General features: G+C 42.9%; 1 protein-coding gene across 2 annotated transcripts in view; it reads right to left on the bottom strand.

Moving 5' to 3' along the window:
* The window catches only part of UTP20 (UTP20 small subunit processome component), a 69771-nt gene extending 58398 nt beyond the window's left edge, over positions 1–11373 (bottom strand). For both annotated transcript variants that reach the window (XM_064419869.1, XM_064419871.1), the window contains exons 1-12: positions 11229–11373; positions 10565–10645; positions 9400–9466; positions 9075–9207; positions 8405–8593; positions 7323–7404; positions 6084–6221; positions 5543–5698; positions 3800–3946; positions 3176–3310; positions 1672–1749; positions 855–1033 (exon numbers count right to left, since the gene is read on the bottom strand). In XM_064419869.1, the coding sequence (XP_064275939.1) occupies positions 855–1033; positions 1672–1749; positions 3176–3310; positions 3800–3946; positions 5543–5698; positions 6084–6221; positions 7323–7404; positions 8405–8593; positions 9075–9207; positions 9400–9466; positions 10565–10645; positions 11229–11273 (1430 nt within the window). In that variant the 5' untranslated portion in view covers positions 11274–11373. The remainder of the gene's footprint in view (positions 1–854; positions 1034–1671; positions 1750–3175; positions 3311–3799; positions 3947–5542; positions 5699–6083; positions 6222–7322; positions 7405–8404; positions 8594–9074; positions 9208–9399; positions 9467–10564; positions 10646–11228) is intronic.
* Positions 11374–14513: the final 3140 nt, after the last annotated feature.

Below are 14513 nucleotides of genomic sequence, written 5' to 3'. Positions count from 1 at the left end.
GGTCCTTGCAGCTTCTTACAGCACTGAAAAAACAGAGAAATCAAGAAACAAAGAAAACAAGGGAAGAAAACCAATTTAAATCATTTTGGCTGAACTTTCTGTTTTCAAAACCTCAATGCTTCCACTACTACTAAATAAAAATAGGAAAAAATCACACAGAGTAGACTGCTTAAAGGAAAAACCAGACCTTACATAAAAGGCAATACAAAGTTAAAAGTTTTGAATTAGCTGAGTTAGAATTACTAGAAAAATCAGTATCGTTAGATTAGCAATGGTCATTCTGTGCTTCACTGGGTACCCCTGATTTTCTAAAGAGGCTCCAGGGAAAGCAACCACTTCACTGCAACCAAGCTAGGTTTGCAACTAAAAACAGTCAAGCTGTGCCAGCACAGTGCTGCTGCTGGATTAATTACATGTCCTTTGATATCCAGCTGTGCTCTATGGCAAGGCTATTGTACTGCTGCCAAGAAAGCTCCTGGACAAGACATATGCATACAGAGAAAAAAGCTGGGGCACAGGCAAGAGGTTAGCAGGGATGAGAAGCTGAACTGCTGCACTCACTACAAATATTGACTGCCAAGGGATGCAGCTTGCATGATGGTCTAAGAGATCCCCATCATATGTGCACCAGAACAGTTTGCATCAGTAACCACCTTTCCAAAGCAGCATCTCTTCTCATGACTTCAAAAAGGTAAGTGATATCCTACTATATCACTTGGTTTGCACATCTGCCAGCAGTGCATTTTATGTAACTCCAGCAAATACCGGAGGGCAACTTTTATGTGCTCTGCACTGCCTTCAAGCCTAGAGCCACACAGACACATCTAGTGTTAGCTAAACTTGACAAGTCTCACCTGACAGATGCTTCAGTGAAAACAAGAGGATACTTTTCAAATGCCATTGAACCAATGGTAGGAGGCTCTGCTTTCACCAAAATGAGTTTAGCCAGAATTGCCACGGCCTCATCCTTTGTGATGGCATCTGTGCCAGAGAAGCAATGTTCAATGTATTCTAGAAAGCATGGGAGAAAATGCTGAAGAGACAAAAAAAAAAAGAAGAAAAAAAAAAGTTGAAGACTGGCAAGTCTCTTTAATCATCATCAAATCCACAAAAAACCCCATGACAGCAACCACAGGGAAACCCAAATGCTCACAAATAAGCCAGCAAAGCATCAGAATTATCAATTCTGGTGCCCCTAGACACCAGCAGGGACTGTAATTTAATGAATCAAATCCAGTCTTATCATTTTGCACCAAATCCTGTCTTATCAGGACGTTCCAGATCCTTGACTTGGCTTTCACCTCCCATTCCATTTAATTAATTTGATTCCTCCCAGATCACCATTTATGCGGCTTATTCTTAATTTCCACTTAAGTTTCTCCAGAACTCATTCACTTCCTCCCATCCATAACACACTCACCACCCTCTTAACAAACTTCTTTTTGTGAACAGATATCTATCACCTTCTCCAACTCTGAGAACACTTATACAACTTTAACACAATAGCACAAGTAACCTCTTTCCTTCTTATCAGATCATAACAGAAGTTTAAATAATCATGTCAATACACAACAATCCTTCAGCACTCGAGGCAGGTAAGTATACTGTGGATTCTCCACTTGTTCCCTCTAGCAACAAAAATAAACATAATGCATAATCACTTCCACCTACCCTCTCAAATTGCTTCATTGTGAACATTGCTTCAGAGAAGTCCAAAAGAAAACGCCGTTCAAATCTACTTGCAAATACCTGCAAGACACAAGTGAAAAGTTGCAGAATGAGAGACATTTCATAGTCAGCTCTTCACTACCCATGGGAGTTTTCTGGTATACAAGTCAAACATTCTTTCAACTCCTGAGATACTCTGCCTGGCTCTCCTGCTAATTCCAGCCCACTGAGCAGCATTGTTTCCAAGTGACAATTCAGGTACAGGAGTACACAGTCCTTTTTAACAAACCCTACTGACACAACCCTTTTTGACAAACACTGCTGGATCCTACTGTCTCTGTGCAAAGACAACTGAGCTATCTCTTCAGTGTGATATGGAAAACAGAAGCTGAAAGCTCTAGGACTGCAGCAGAGACACACTAACAGTTAGGAAAGAGCTTAGGCCTAAAACATATTTCAACTTGGCATTTTTTCTGTGCAGCAGGTTGCAGAAAGTTTACCACCTCATGGGCAGAGCAAACCTCTGTGCTTTTTAAGGATCCAAAACAGGAACAGTCCTTTGAGATAGCCAAGATCAGTACTCCTCAACGCCAAGATAAAATACACACCCAGATCTCTCTTTCCCAGACCCTTCAGAACACAAGGACAGCTTTAAGCCTCCTCCAGTTTAATAGAAGCCCACACAAATATCCTCAAATGTTTGAAGAAGTCTACTGAGCAAAACTGGCCTCATGCCACAGGCAAAACCAATCATACTTCAGCACAAGTCAACACTGAGGACCAGCTGAAATCTGATCTTCTTCAAACAATTTCAAGTCTTGCTTTCTCATTGTAAATCATGTAGCATTTTCATTAGAAATATTTTTTCACACATACTACACAACTACGGTCTACGCTGTTAATTGCAAAATTGTAATTTACTGAAACATGAAAACTAAAGAATCAGACTCCATAGTATAATCTCCTGTTGATCTTTGCAACACTACATTTGATTGGAATATATGCAGCTAACAACGTCAATGCTCCAGGAGCAAAGATAGTACTGAAATATGCTTACCCCTGTACTTTCTAAATCAAAATTGCACTTGTGTGAGCCTTGTTCATAAAGCTAAGGCATGCTCATTAAATGCTTGGAAACTTAATTTTTTTTTTCACTAAGTTTGACTCAATGACCTGCTTTATCACCATAGGCAGGACGTATTCCTTCATTGTTCTCTTTCCTTTCTCTACAGAGGCTATAGGTGTTTGAATTAGAGCCTGGATTTCATTGCAGTGATGTCTGCCATGGTGACATGGCTGTACTGACAGCCTGTGCAAGACTGTCAGGTAATTCCAACACCCCATCAGACTTAATTTAAAGCACTGGGCAGGTTCTTCATTATCTGTGCAAAAAGGCTGAAGGGAACCTTATAGCATATTTCCCAGCCTAAAACAGAATGTCCAGAAACACCCTGCTCTAGGGAATTTGAAGACTGGGATTTCTGGTATAAGCAGCAAGCCTTGTTACCTTTTGAATAGCTTCCTTGGTCAAAGAATCTGGCAACAAAACATTTTCTGCCAGCAGGAATGCAGAAATGACATTCAGCAACAACTTGCAGCAAGATGGTGAGAGATATGGTGTCTGTAACATTTTTATTAAAACCTGAAATGAAAAGAGAGAACTCATATTTGTCCATGAAGATAATGATTATCTGGTCTGAATGGCCTGGAGAGTCCCTGGACAGGAGGGCACAGAGTTCTAAGCTTCATCCTACAGAAATGAACCCTCATAGCCCCATTAAAGTCTGAAGGCCCTAAATCTAGTCTAATGGGGTCAAATGTATGTGAATCTGGCAGAACTGCTCTACAGCACTGATATGGGGGAGTCTCCTCCACAGTGGCAGGAACAGACTCTAGAAGCAGTAGTCCATTTTCCCCATTGCTCATTTAAAGCTGGGCTACACTAGCCTTACAATACAGTGGTAAAATCTCACAGGATCAGAGGTAGCAATACTCAAAACATGTGTCTCTGTTCACTCAAATCCTAAGCCCAGTGACACATCAGAAATGTGTATGAATGCTTCAGCTGACCACACCTCTTTCATATTCAAATGATACCTCTCTGACACATCTAAGTGTCAGTCTGACCTACCTGACAGACTTCTTCAGGCAGTGAGATTTTAGATCCATTTGCATGTTCCACTAAGATCAGATAAGCTTGCAGAATCCTTTCCATCTGCTCTGAAGCCACAGAGCAGTTGACCTTCGTTATTTTCCTCTGCAAATCTAGGAGTGATTCCTGTTTAAATAAAATAGGCACTGCTTCAGATAAATGAACAAACTCTGATTCACTTACTGCTATTTGAAAGACATTCTGAAGAATCAGTATCTCAGCTGCCCAACAAATACTGTTGGCTTTTCCATACATATTCCACAAATTAAACTGTGCAGAAACAGTGCAAAATTTCCCTTAGGTAAAAAAAACATCCTCAGATTCTGGACAAAAACAAAAGAAACTCCTAAAATGAGAGTCCCCAGAAAGGCTGACACTTGACATATTAAGTAGGAAAGAGGAATATTGGGTTCCACACCCACAATGGTTTGGAAGCACCCAGCTTTCACTGGAATTATCAGAATTTAGGTACTTTTACACTTTATGCATAATTTTGCTAATGTGAATGCTGAGAGATTACTCATATAATGTACACTCTACATTAGTGTCTCTTTCTGTCCAGAAGATATAAACTCCTACCCTTAATCCAACAAAGTGAACCCAATTTGGAGTGCCATCACAGACTACATGAATACTTCCCTCTGAGCAAGACATCCCCTGTGCATCCATCATTTCCCAGGGTAAAAGAAAAAGCCTCATTAAAAATAAAAGGCAATTTGTCACGAATTTCCAAGATTTCATAACAACTGCAGATGCTGAGTCAAAGAAACCTCAGGGATACAAAACATTCAGTGATAAACAAATCTGTAGCTAATGACAGTCAAGTAAAATCTGCTTATCGTATTGGGTGAGGCCAGAGGAACCAGATGGGATTCTCTAGGAAACTGGTTAGCCACAGGAAAGGAGTCTCAAGAAGGAACAAATAGGAATTATTTGCCCATGCTGGAAGGACTACCCCAAAAAAGCTCATGTGAACCATTTCCTGCAGCTTCCCATTTCATCCCTCTCAGGAACACAACTGACAAAGTCTGCTGTCAATTGCAAGAGGCTTCAGGTCCCCTTAACAAATCCCCGTACCAGATGTTTGCAAACTTTTAAATATTGGTCAGGTAAGTAAAACACACTGCCAGGCTGTGTCATTGCTGATTATTCTAGATCACCCTGATCCAACACAGCACAGCCCACAGCACTCAGCTGTGCTCCTTCAAACCAGAGTGTAACCCCCAAGCAGCACACAGGAACACTCAGACTGAAAACATTCTGATTTTCAGTACTTGCCTGCAAGGTTCAAACTTGGATTTCCAGGTTTAACCCAACTCTTTCCCTTAAAAAGATCTGAAGGGCAAAAAGCTTCCCTTTTACTGTCAAAGTGGTTTTGAACCACCAGTAGTTTAGCAACATAAAACAAGCACTACATTCCAGCAAGGGTTCTGCAATGCATGCAAAGGCAGACTGTACAAACCATCCTTGCCCAGCCACAGGACTGAGTTCCAAGTGGCACCTGCAGTAGCTCCCTTCTCACTCAGGGTACAGCCACCAGGGTAACTCTGAGCTTAGAACAGAAGGGTGGAATTTTTCCCATGACTCTGTATTTTATGTTTCCAAAGCAGAAAAAAAAATCATTTCTGGTCCAGTAAAACACTTTCCTCAATAAGTGCAGAATTTTTTCTCAGTCACTCATGAATAAAAAAATAACAGTAAGAAGCAAAATAATTGGTGTACCTCCAGGCACTTGAAGACAATGTCAAAATGCTCCTTATGGATATGCACTGCAGCTGATTTGACCATTTGCTTGAAGGCTTCTCCAACAGCTACCCATGGTAGCTCAATTTCTTCTTCAGTCATAGGCCCCAGCTTCATCAGAATTAATTTCATAGCCTGCACAGGAAAAGAGTGTGTTGTGTTCTTAGACTTAGAAAATAAATCTAGCAATTCTAAAACTAATTAGTGCAAGGTATTGCTAAAATATTCCAGTGATCTCAATTCTATCTAGAATTGAGAAAAAAAATAGGCTATCACCTAAAATCTGAAATATCAGCAAGAAGTGTGATTTCAGCATACAGGAATACTGAAAAGGAATTACTTAAAACAACCTTAATGTCTCCAAAAATATTCTTAGAAGGCTTTCAGATCCTGCCACGTAATTACCAACATGCTTATCACCAAGGATCGACAGAGGTGAAGGAGAAAACACTCCTGGTTTCAGTGAGCACTGCCTAAGGCCTGTTAACAGTGACAGTGAAAGCAGCAATCTTGTCTTTACCGTCTCTGCACAGGAGTGGAACATGTTTCGAACACCCTTGCACATCTCAAAAAGCAGCTGTCCTACACCTTCCACCTTTTCAGGGTGCTCTCCCAGGTCACGGAGCATTAAATTGAAGAGTTCATTTTTGTCAGAGACCTGTAAAACATAAGGAGAAAACCATATTATCTTTTATTCAGAGTTGCCAGATGGATAGAGACAATCAAAACGCTCCACAGCACCATGTTGTTCTCCTAGTCCTGCCTTCCCACAACAACTCAAACTCATTATTTCTGTGACCACACAAGGAAATTCAAAGAAGAAATTTGATCAGCTATTCAGTCACTACAGTTCCCACAACCCCAGAATGTACACAGGTCTGCTGAGGTTACTGAAATATATGGGTTTCATTTTTTCATGATTTTAAACACATGCACAAATGCACAGTTAAACTGGTCACAACTGAAACAAAAAAGTCCCTGTCCTGATGAGAAAGAGACTTTTATCAGCTGAACACAGAATCCAGTCATCTGAAACTAGAACCACACTTGAGAATACTGCAGGGACTTCTGGTCCAATGTTGTAAACACCTCAATTTCTGAGGATTTTACTTCAAGTTCAGAAATTTCCAAAAACAACCAATCAAATGAACATGCTTTATTAAGGTCTCTCAACTTAGAACAAAAATGAGTATACTCAAACTTGCTAGCCAGTCTAAGGAATCCTGGCTTTTGTATGTCTTGACTAAAGAAAACCCAACAACTACCACTCCATTTCCTTACTCCATGGAAGCTGCTGCCTGATCTTGGCTGATCTGCCAGGGAATATTACATACAGTGATTTTCAGGAGTGGAAAAACATCACAAGAATTTCAGTTCTACAAAGGCCTTTAACTATTCATGAAAAAGCCAGTAGAAAAATCTGCATATGCAAATTCAAGCCTCCCTTCTGCAGGATTACTTCAATATTTCTAGTCATTTTAGATAAACCAACCACAGACATTTAGATTAATGTCTCTAAACAAAGAGTGCTAAGGCCTCTATTTGCTACTACTGACATAGAATGCATGACATTCTCAGTATGACCAAAAAAACCAAACAAAACAACCCAACAAAATGATAAAAAAATGACAACTCAGGACACACTGTATGCCAGTTCAGGCTTTGCTAACCCTTCTCTGGAGAAAACCTAAAATTGCACATTGAATCAAAAATCCACCTCAAAATGAAGATAGCACCAAAGTACAAACATCCCACTTACCTTTCTCATTAGAAAGACAAAACTTTCAGCAGCAAAGTTTCTGATGTGGAGTTTGTGGTGAGCCAGCAGGGTGCTGTACAGGCTACAAAGACACAAAATAACCCATTGTCTTAGGGGCAATGCAAGAATTGCCATCAGCTGGTTAAAACAAATTGTTTCCAGTTTACATTACCACTTTTTACAAACACTAAGAACCTGTCCTTCTAGAGAGGGCCAATACCTTCCCTCATCTAGATGCCTTTCCAGTCTCTCTGCATAAAGAACAAGAGTTCTGCAAAGAAGGTCAAATGACAGTGCCAGGCAAATTAAGCCACAATCAGAAATACCTTTCAGATCTGCAGATCTACAGAGATTCAACTGCAGCATCAAGATTTTCAACATATATGTTTAGCAGCAGTAAGTGAAACAAAAGTTGATTTATATGCCAGACTTGTATTTCAGTTGAGCCAACAGGCTCTCCTGTACAATCAAAAGTTTTGAAAGATTCAGTTTGCAAGGCTGATAAATATTTGCAATTTGCTGGTATCAGTAACAGTGGCAGATGGCTCATCACAGGTTCATTGCAGAGGGAGTGGTGCCTCAGATTCTCTCAAATTGAGCAGATCATTTTTCAATATGTTCAACAGCTTAGTCTGGGCTGGGGAGAAAATCTGTAACCAGTTTTTTGCTCCATCTGTTCCAAACTGAAATTAGGAAGAAGAAACATGGAACCACTGTCTATGTCAAAAGGAGGAGCCCAGCTACAGCAGCAATTTAAGACTGAACAAGTGGTCACACTGGGTCAGGCCACATGCTCAGTCAGTCTACAGCCGGAGCCAAAAGCAGACACCTGGGAAAGGTTTAAAAACACAGCAAGCACATATGAAATCAGCCTTCAAGCACCTGCAGTTCAGGAACTCCTCAAGCTCAGAAGCCCCTGCATTTGGTAACTCCCTGGAGCTTGGCCAGTTCCTCTCTGAGAAAAGCTGAGAAAGCATGCTAAAAAGCCTCCTCTAGCATTAAGCCATGTATTCATGTGGCATTTACACTTCTACAGCATCTAGTAACTGCTGATCAAGACAGACATTAAATATGGTTTTTACCTGTATATGTTGTGTATGTCTTTCACCATCAATCTCCACAAATACTTGTAGAGATAGGAAAGAGCGGTAAAAGCCCATTCTAGCAGCTCTGTATCCTGTGTATCCAGTAATTTGGTGATGGCCAGGAAAAAGTCATGAAAGTGAGGATAGAAGTCAGCCTGAAGATCTCGAGCCAGCTGCACCACTAGACTGTGTTTCAAAAAATACACCAGTGTTAGTGCCTTTCAAAAACAAACCAATCAAAACCTAGTCAAACATGGCATCACCCAGTGCAGTCTCCTTGGAAAGAAAGGCAGCATCACTTTTAGGTCTCACTTTTTAAAAAAAATATCACCTATTAGGCAGCTGTGGATGGCAAGAATCTTAAGATTTTCAAAAAATCAAGCAGACACCAGTAAACAAAAAACCAAATTATTAATATCAAACAAAGCACATTAATATAATGTCTGACATTCAGTAAGCACTCCAGCTATCTTGCTTGCCTTTTCACAACTATATTTTTTTGAAGATTTAGAACCATAAAGCTCTACCAGGGAAATATGACCACTTTGGGCATCTCATTGCTTATTTTCCTCAGGCACAATAAAGATAAAGAACACTTACAAGAGAAATCATGCTTACTTGTAATACCATCAAGGCTTATGACTACTTTTTGTGACCATGTACTTACTTTAATAGGGGTTGGTAAGCAAGACTGCCTTCGACTTGCAGATGTGTCTTCAAGCTCTGCACAACAGCACTTTGGTAATAAACCAGCTGGTTGAAGGACTGGCATTTGTTGGCCACTTCATTATAGAATTGCACTGTTCAAACAACAAAAGAGAAGCCCTGAAAACTAGTCCAGTCCCTGGTAAGCATGTAGAGTGTTAAAGAGTAACAGTGCTCCAGAGCCCAGTTCAAAAACCAGTCAATAGTCTCCCACTGGGCTCTGGATGAAGAAAAAACATATTTTAGCAGTCTGTGGGAAGCAGGAAACATGAATATAAATGACATACCAAAATGTCGAGTGAGGTTCAGCTCCTTCCATTTCCGCAGCCCTTCGAAAAAGTAGGTTTCAACCTCCTGCCAAAACAAAGATGGAGAATAGCTACCAACCCTACTGAACGTGTCCTGTAAAGATGAGAGGTGCAAATGAAGACCACTATCAAGTGCCTTAAACATTTTAAGAATATTCTTCGAAATCTTAATGACTCATTTCAACAGGCACTATGGAGTTTCCCTGAAAAGAAAGTCTTTCTTTCAATATTCAAAATACTTTTGAAAATATTTTCTGATGACGGGACTTGTTTATATAACTGCTTTTTATAGCTCTGTTGACTGGCCTTGATAATGTAAGATGCTGAGCCATAGTTCACCCAGCACAATGCCTTTGGATTTTCTTTTGGCACCCTCTCAGCTATTGAGTGGGAAGTTCAGAACAATCCAGTAGACCAGGTGGCAATAACCTGCAAAGCGCTATAATCATAATGATGATTTATATGACACACAAAAATGATCCTTGTGACCCATAAAGACACGTGCTCATACTTTATACACATGCTGCCAGTATGTTGGTGTCAACAGGTAACAAGTGATGCATCCCATGCGACAAGTGATAGGACAAGAGGAAATGGCCTGAGGTTGTGCTAGAGGTTTAGACTTTCTTCACTGAAAGGGTGGTCAGGCACTAGAACAGGCTGCCCAGAGAAGTGGCTGAATAATCATCCCTGGAAATACTGAGAAATGTGTAGATGTGGCACTTAGGGACATGGTTTAATGATGAACTTGACAGTGTTAGGTTAACAGCCAGACTTAATAATCTTAGAGGTCTTTTCCAACTTATGATTTTCAAACTTCGGATTCTATTGCAACTACTCAGCACATTCAAGTCTTTCCAAGTCTGGTTGTAGGAGTGCTAAATGACACAGCAGCATCTTTCATGTTCAGCAACAGGTCCACCAGCCACATGGAAGACATCAGTGGTACTGACAAAGTGCCTCAATGGCAAACCAGGTAAAAAAGTAAAAGGGAACAAAGCACGAAACAAGGCTCCAGAAAAAGCAGTTCTTACAGAAGCTCCTTTCCAATTTCCTCCTAAATAAATTTCTTAGAGTGACTCTTTCATGGAGTATGTCTACTTATGATGTTATTTCAGAAAATAATCACAATTGCTGCTCTCACCTCAGCATAGCTCCCAGTTCTGTCAATCCGATGAATAATATCAATATTAATGTTGCTTAGGCGCTCCGAAAAGGTAAGAAACTGCAAAAAAAGAAGACACATTTCTTGCTCAATTCTGAGCACAGCCCTTCCAAATCTCTCTTGATAGCACACACACTGCAAAGAGAAACCCCACTTCTAAAGACGGGCTGCCAGATAATACCCCTCAACATCAGCCCTACAAGAAGATGAAGACAAAACGCTCAGAAGCAGAACTGACCCTCTACCCCCGCGACCTGCAAACCGAGGCTCGCAGCCCACGCCTCTGCACGACACGATGACAAAGATGCAGAGAAATCTACCCAGCTTTCAGCACAGTGCCCCGCTCTCAGCCTTCCTGAAACAACGCCCTGGTTAATTTCATTGTATTATTTCCCACGCTGGGGCGGCGGTGAGCCCGCTGCCCGTCAGGGACGGTGACCCGGCGGCCGGAGCTGCCGGGCGCGGGGCAGCAGCCGCACTCGGGCCCCGCTGTCCCGGCCGGACCCTCGCAGCGCTGAGCCGCCCTCATGCCTCCTGCCGCGGTGCCGCTTCGGCAGCCGGGCACGACCGCTGAACTAACACCGCCGGCGGAAGCCGGAGCTCCCTTCCCCCGGCCAGCAGCCGCGTCCGGGCGGGCGCTCACCCGGTGCGTGTTGCCCGACTTGTGGGCCGTGGGTTTGCTCTTCATGGTGGCGGCGGCTCCGCGGCGAGTCCCGCACGTGCGGCCCTAGGCTCCAGGCGCCGCCATGCCGGCACGGGCTGCCGGGAGCAGGGCGGGACCGCCGGCGGAAGGGGCGGGCGGTGCCGAGCGAGACCTGTGCCCGGAGCTCGGGGAGGTTCTGTCCCCCTGTCACCTTGGCAGCGGGCGGAGGTTCCCTAGGAGCTGTGAACGGAGTAGCCCCGCTCCGCCGTTGTCTGTGCGCTGTGGTGTGGGGCGGCGGGCTGGGGCACCTCGGTACCAGGGGGAGGCCGCGGCGGTGCCCAGGGAAGAGCAGTTTGTGCTATGCCGAAAGCAGGATGGAGCGCAGCCCCCAGCACTGATGGCTCGTCCTGGAGCTGCCTGATCTCAGTAGTGATTTTTGTCCGGACCTCAACAATTTAAACAAAACTGTTCATCGCAGACAAAGTGCATGCAAACCAAGTCCTCGCACAAGAGCAAATGGTTACGGAGTGGTCGTTCCTTGCAACACCACGGCTTGTGGGAGCTTCTGCCTGCGGCCGCAGTTGCAGCAGGGGGGGGACGTGTGAGTGAGGAGGGAGATGAGCGGGAAGGAGCTTTGGTGGGGGCAGGTGTAGCACAGACAGCTCAGAACAAGCGAACACTCGAGGCTGCGTCTTGCCCAGCTTGAGAATTCGGCCCTGCCGGGGCCGCCCGTCCTGCCTGCTACAGGCAGCTCAAGGCCGTGTCCGAAACCGGGCTTGCAGGCTACTCAGACGGGAAGACATACCGGTGGATTTGAGCACGGCTGAAGTTCACGATTAGGAGCACGTAGGGACCCACAGCTTGGAACAGACCCAACAGGTTAAACAGTTCCAGGTTTGTCCAGAAAGGCTGCCCACAGGCAGGCAGTGAGCCATTAACACGATAGTCATCTGGACAGGCAGGGGAACGTGCGTGCTTCAGCACCCGAGGAGTCGGAGCTCCTGAGACAGCTGCAAACCTTGCTCTTCTGCTGTAGGAATAGAAAGGACTTCTGACGTTTAAATGGGAAAAGAATACCTAATTAGGCATTTAAACTTGGAAAGGTTCACTTTAGTGATTTCAAGGCCAAATATCTCCATAGAAAGTGCAGCCAAAAGCATGTTGGGAGGTCTAGATTCACAAGAACTTAGGGACCAATATGCAACTGTTTAAGAGCACAAATAACCTCCAGAAGTGGTTAGTAAATTCACTTACTGTGTCTCCTACCTATTGTATACTTGTGGAAAACGGTCTACAAGATTTTTTTTTTTTTCCATTATGAATAGCATCCATAGCAGAGCTGTAGAACTTTGTGGGATGCACACATTACAAAATCATCCATGGAAATTAGCAAAATCTAACATTAATGCAAAATAACAGGAGAAGAGCTCAGGTGTGCTCTGGCTGTTGCAGAAGTCATCATCAGCAAAAATAAAATACATTAGAGGAAGTTTTTAAAAGGCTAAAAATGTTCATTTTGTGTTTGTAAACTGGCAATTTCTCAGAAGATTGAGACAGGGTAGACCTGTAGCTGCTGATGTTCCTGAGAGTTTCTGGTTGCAAGAGCTGCTCATGAACTGCGTGTCAGCCAGCACTGAATACTGCACTTGGAGGTAGAACTGAGTGAGCCTCAGGCTAGTAGCCCAGGTATCAATCCCAGTGTATCCAGGACAGTAGGTCAGGTGCCTCAGCTGGCAAGGTTCAGTGACCCAGAAGGGCCTTCCCCACTTGTGTATGAGCTGCAGCTATGTTAACAACATCTTTACTACATACACTCCCCTCTGACTGCAATGCCTCAAGCCTCAGGACTTATTATTTTACTTTTCCAGTAAGAGATGTGGTTTTCCCATTTCTGGGCAGGCCCCAGCTCCAGCACCCTGTGATTATCTGATGGTTCCTGCCAGCAATTCTCCTTCAAAAATATATGCTACAGCCATTAAAAATTAACAGCAGATGGCCTTCTGAAGAGTAACAGCTTATTGGTAGTAATACCTATAGAGGCACGTACAGGAAACCTTTGTAAAATAATGCATGCACTTCTACCAAAGTAGTCACCAATTCAGATCTGACTTCTTCAAACACCCAGTGTGGGCTACAGCCACGAGTCCCTGACTCTAATTCATCAGCACTTCTGAAGCAGGTCTAAGATTCCTATGTCTCCTCCACTCCTGGGCTTTTTAGTCCTGCAGTTTTAAATCTACTTCTGGACTCAGCAAGAGCCAGAGCCACTTTATGTAGAACAAAGCAGGCTTGCCTCATGGTAGTTTGTAGTTTAGCCTAATAGTAGTAATTGGGGTGAAATACCTCAGTTTTTAACCCAGGACGGTCTCACAGGGCAGAATTAATCTCAGATAACCTACATGTTTATAATGTGTGTGTCTGCCTTTGAGCATCAACTACAGGCTCCTTTTCTATTCACTGAAGATCTGGACACATTCTTGTACTCGAAACATCTGTATTAGAATAGCATTAATCCTAGAATTGGTATCTTGGGAAGTCTGGATGACTCCATTGTATGGGCATATCTGCAACTGCCCCTGTGGATGCCCCCCACATGACATGGCTCAATAAGTACTTAAATACACTGTATCCAAAAAGTGTTACCAGGTTTCCCTACTTTTGTCATATTTTATGTGTATTAATTACAAGCACAGCACATACTCCTGAAGCCCGTTTGATACTGAGTTTAACATGTTTTTAAAGTACATGTTACCTGACACAAGAGAATGAGCAGCCAAGTCAAACTATTTTTAACCAGAGGACATTGTAGATTGCATAGGTGCACAGGTGTTAGATCAAATTTTCATTTTCCTACCATATTCATGGAGTCTGCATAGGTAATTATATTGTGAGAGGATTTTCCCTTTCAAAATGAAATATAACAGGATAATAGATGAACAGAAAAAACTGTGAATTAGACCAAACAACTTCCAATCTTGGATGCCCAAAGCTAGGTTGCTCAGTCAATATTAAAGACACTAAACAGTTATCTGAGCTGGTTGTGAACCAAGCCTTTCTCTTTGCCTGTCTTGAGTCACCACACTGGTGGGGTGCAGGGGCTGGGGTGGATCTGGCTATAAACTACTGCATCACAGGAGCTCTTCAAAATCCTCCTGTAGGGAGAAGCTGGCATGAGTTGAAGGCAGGTTATACAAGTGTATCATGCAGTTTGGTGTATTCTTTCAACTGAAGCAAACATTTATAATTTTTAAATTTGTCTGCAAAATAAGATGAGCCCTTTGTAAC

This window comes from Passer domesticus, chromosome 5, assembly GCF_036417665.1.
Source record: "Passer domesticus isolate bPasDom1 chromosome 5, bPasDom1.hap1, whole genome shotgun sequence".
NCBI lineage: Eukaryota > Metazoa > Chordata > Aves > Passeriformes > Passeridae > Passer > Passer domesticus.
Note: the sequence above shows the minus strand (reverse complement) of the source record. Positions and strands in the feature narration are given on the sequence as shown.